At 48.8% G+C, this 4,428-nt stretch overlaps 1 protein-coding gene across 1 annotated transcript; it reads left to right on the forward strand.

Annotated features, from left to right (window-relative positions):
• The first annotated feature begins 223 nt into the window (after positions 1–223).
• On the forward strand, positions 224–4,428 carry VTCN1 (V-set domain containing T cell activation inhibitor 1). Its single transcript, XM_019283915.2, has 4 exons — positions 224–512; positions 1,287–1,634; positions 3,212–3,490; positions 4,176–4,428. Exons 1-4 carry the CDS (start codon positions 389–391, stop codon positions 4,295–4,297), a joined length of 873 nt encoding a protein of 290 aa, XP_019139460.2. The 5' UTR covers positions 224–388; the 3' UTR covers positions 4,298–4,428.

Consider the following 4,428-nt stretch of genomic DNA (forward strand, 5'->3'; position numbering starts at 1 on the left):
ATGAAGCATCCCAAATCCAACCAGCTCCAAAAATGGCCGTTTCCAGACCCATCCTGCACATTCCCTGCCTTGTACCTGGTGTCTCCTCGGGTTAGGGGCCACTCTGCTCTGCTCACTCTTTGGTCCCTCGCAAGCACCAGCAGGGACTGCCTGACTTGCCTATGCACCAGGGAATGCAGAGAGGAGCATCCTCCACTGGGGCCAGCTGCCTGCTCTCGAAGGTAAAGCCTGGGTCTCCTGCCACATGGTCCCCCACTGTTGATGGCAAGTGCTGCTCACCTGAATGTTTGTCACCATTGTGGTCATGTGCTCCACCCCTCTGCCATATTCGGGGTCTGTGGCTCACCTGCCTGCACCTCCTTCCTGCAGATGACTCTGCAATGCAGACATGGCCTGTGAAGCAGGTGGGCTGCGTGGTAATGTTGTCCTTCCCTTTTTCCCCAACAGCATGACTACAGTCATTATCATCCTGGCTGCAGTGATTGCCCTGATCATTGGTTTTGGTGTCTCAGGTATGTGACTGCTCAGATTTCTTGCTTTTACTGGTGGGGTGATGAATTTCTACCCTGCCTCTGCCTCCGTGTGTCCATCCTGCACACAGGCTGAGGTGTGATCATGTGTGGAAGTGCTACCTACCACCCTGTAACAAAGGGAACCTTCTACAGTTCCCTCAGAGGCAACAAAAATGTGTTGCTTTGGTGTTGTCCAAAATGTAGCCTCCTTGGCACGTGCTGAGTGAGGATAGGTAGGGAAGGGCTGCATGGGAAAGAGGACCTGGCTCTGGGAATTCTCGCAGCTTAGGATTTGAAATGCTGACTTTTCTTAAATGAAAAAAAAATGTTTGGATTTCAGTAACAGGGAAAGAGCTGCTATTTCTCTGCCAGCATTATGCCTTGCAATCACATTTATTTTGCATAAAGGGAGGGAGGTCCTGACTAAGAAAAGACACAAAAATCATGCTCTTCTGGCAGCTGCAAAGAGAAGAATCCCTGATACATATAAGTAAACAAGAAAATACCATACCGCATGAATTCTTCTCAAACAACTAAGAACAGCTACTTTTTGAAGCACTCTTTTGGTAAAGAAATACTCCTGTGCTTTATCTTGGTGTACAACCCATGGGAGCTGACCTCTGCTAGCAGCACTGGTAGCTGCCATTGGTGGCCTGGCCGTGTGCCAGTGCCTGTTCAACCTCAGGCTTGGCCCATGATGGCCACAGGGCAGTCTGGCCTTTCTCCAGACTTGCTGCCTCACCTTTCTCCAGCCTCCTTGCTCTCTCCTTGCAGGAAAACACTCCATCAGTGTGACAGCGCTGACGTCTGCAGGGAACATTGGCCAGCGCAGCATCCTGGGCTGCACTTTCGAGCCCGACATCCGGATGGACAGCATAGCAATCCAGTGGGCCAAGGAGGGGGTGGCTGGGCTGGTTCATGAGTTTAAAGGTGGAAAGGATCACCTGCAAGAGCAAGATCCATCATTTCAGGGCCGCACAGCCATGTTTGCAGACCAGGTGATCGGCGGGAATGCTTCCCTGGAGCTGAGGGATGTGCAACTCTCCGATGCTGGCACCTACCGGTGCTCGGTCATCACGGCCAGAGGGAGCGGGGCAGCGGTGCTGCGGTACAGGACAGGAGGTGAGGGCTACAAGGAACAAAATCCTGCTGCAAAATACGTGCTAGTGCAGCTTGGTTGAACCTACCTGTGCTTATGATGGTGCTGCACCCCTGAGTAGGGTATTTTTCTGGCTTTTACAGGGATATTTATGGCCTTACCCACTCTTTTGACACCATTGTTCCAGAAAAGGTTATAATTTTGATAACATAGTAGCTTTTTCTCACTAGAATTAGGATGTATCTCCAGCCAGAAGTGCTGCATAGTAAAAATTGTAGTGTATTTAATATATTTTTCTCTGTTTTTCCAAAGTATTCAGTTTTTTAAAATTACTATCAAGGCAACAAGCCTCTGATATCATAGTTATCTGAAATACTACATGTTTACAAGAGTCAGTCCTCCAGGGGAGATCTGGAAACGACCAGACCTTCAGCCTGTTCCAGTGAGATGAATTTGGCTGCAATAACAATTCACCTCCCAAGGGGTCACCTCATGTTGAGTCTGATGGATGAACCACTTGAGGGTCTCCTCCAGACTGCAGTCTTTACACCCTCTCTCTCATCCCTGTGGCCAGAATTGCTGCCCTACAGCTCAGATTGGGGGAGGAAAAGCCCTCAGACCTCTCCCAGTGAGAAAGGGTTTTGGCTCAAGCCTGAGGGTTGCAAATATTCCATGGGGACTTGGTCCGCTACCCCTCCTTGAAATCTTGTGGATCTGCCTGTTTTTGTGTTGCTTGATTGGATGTTTAAAGTAATCCACACTGAAAAGGCATTAGAAAGAACATGTGAAATGCTGTAATGGGTTTTATTTCCAATGTAGCTGTAATAACTGTTCTGTGTGGAAAGACAGAGATGTTCCCTTTAGCTGATTTTCTTTAGCTTTCCCTTTTACCAATTCACCTCCAGGTCCTACCACCCAAAGCCAAGGCCGATGAGTACAAAAGGCAAGTGTCCTGTGCTTTGGCTGTGTACAGCCCTCGGTCTGCAGGGGATTGCTCAGGAGAGGAAATGGCCTCAAGTTGCACCAGGGGAAGTTTATATTTAATATTAAGAAAAATTTGTTCATAGAAAGGGTTATCAAGGCCTGGAACAGGCTGCCCAGGGAGGTGGTGGAATTACCTGCTATCCCTAGAGATTTAAAATGTGTGCATTTATGGTTATGGTATAGTGGTGGACTTAGTGCTGGGTTAACAGTTGGACTTGATCTTAAAGGCCTCTTCCAACCTTAACAATTCTGCAGTTCTGTGAAGCTGTAGGTGTTGGTCAGGCCCCCTTCTCAGTGTGTGGAGAGGGTGAATAATCTTTCCCCTGTTATTAAGACAAACTAAAAGACACTAAAGCTGTTCCAGGACCTCAGCAGATCCTGTCAAGCCAGACTGCCATGTCCTAGGAGTCCTTAGATCCCCTGTAGTCATCCTCCCATGGCCCAGCCTGTACAGAGCTCTGTCTGAGCCTGTTCTTGGCTTGGCTACAGGCACTGCTGTGACGCTAAGCAGCCTAAGCCTAGAAATACCTGGGAGTGGCAGGAGCAGTTGGGTATTTCATGCCCAGTTCCTATCACTTGCCTTGTTTTGACTCTCTCCCTGTTTTCCCTCCCAAAGCCTTCAGCATCCCCATGGTGCAGGTGGAGAGCAGCGGCCGTGGGGACACACTGCAGTGCACAGCCCCGCGCTGGTTCCCTCGCCCTGCCGTGTGCTGGACGGCCTACGGTGACACCGGGGAACACCTGCCCCACGCTGCCAACACCAGCTATGAGCTGAACCCTGAAAACATCACTGTGAGGGTGGTCTCCCTCCTGCACAACGTCACTGCTAATGCCACCTACACCTGCATGATTGAAAACAGCATTGCCAAGGCTATGGGCAACATCAGAGTGACAGGTAGGGTTCAACATCACCCAGAGACCACAGGCATGGGGGAGAGGAGTTGAAACAGTGTTCCTGGTGCACCCGGGGGTTCCTCCAGCACCTCGTCAATCAAGAAAGGGACTGAAAGCATGGCTAATCCAACCACTTCTCCCTCTGTCCCTGGGATGGAGGAAAGGGTCTGTGTTTGGTCCTGCTACTTCATATGCTTCCCATGGTATTGATTGTCACCTAGGCATGGGGACTGAACTGTCAGGGGACCAGGAGGGACACACTTCAAAGGAGTGTGTATTACTTTGGAATGTTAACCAAAACCAAACCAACCAACCAAACCCCACATCTTTTGACACACTCTTTAGCAGTTCAGCTTAGATCCTATTTGAGTACCAAACCAACAGGCCCCTTTAGCTGTAATTAATGACAATGCCTCTGACTCTAGCCCAATCCCTTTGTTTAAAAGGCCGTTTTACTCACAGAAAATCAAACTTTCCAAAGGTCCTGAGTATCTTCTGCTGTTCTACAAGAGAGGGGTCATAATGCTTCTACAGCCAGGACTTCATTGCTATTGGTCTCTGGTACAAGAAGCAGGGTCTATCTTCATCCATATTCAGAAAAATGGGAAGGAATAAATACACACACTTTATTTGCCTTCCCTGCTATGTTCCTGTTCTGGTAGCCTCTCACTCTTTTTCTGCTACAGATTTCAGCATTACAAAGGTGACCAACTTGCAGCTGGTGAACCTGAATGCAGAGTCAGTGTCATCCTCATTTCCGGCCTGTCACTGGATGCTTCTGCTTTCCTTGTACCTGCTGTCAATATAAAGCCTCTATAAAGGAATTGGAAACTCTACTGGACGTGGAGGTAAGCTTGAAAAGAGAAACTCCTAAGCATATATGTCCAATATATGTAGACCCTCTTGCTGGGTTTGGCTACAGCAGCAGACCTATCTCAA

The sequence above is a fragment of the Corvus cornix genome, chromosome 1 (assembly GCF_000738735.6).
Source record: "Corvus cornix cornix isolate S_Up_H32 chromosome 1, ASM73873v5, whole genome shotgun sequence".
Lineage (NCBI taxonomy): Eukaryota > Metazoa > Chordata > Aves > Passeriformes > Corvidae > Corvus > Corvus cornix.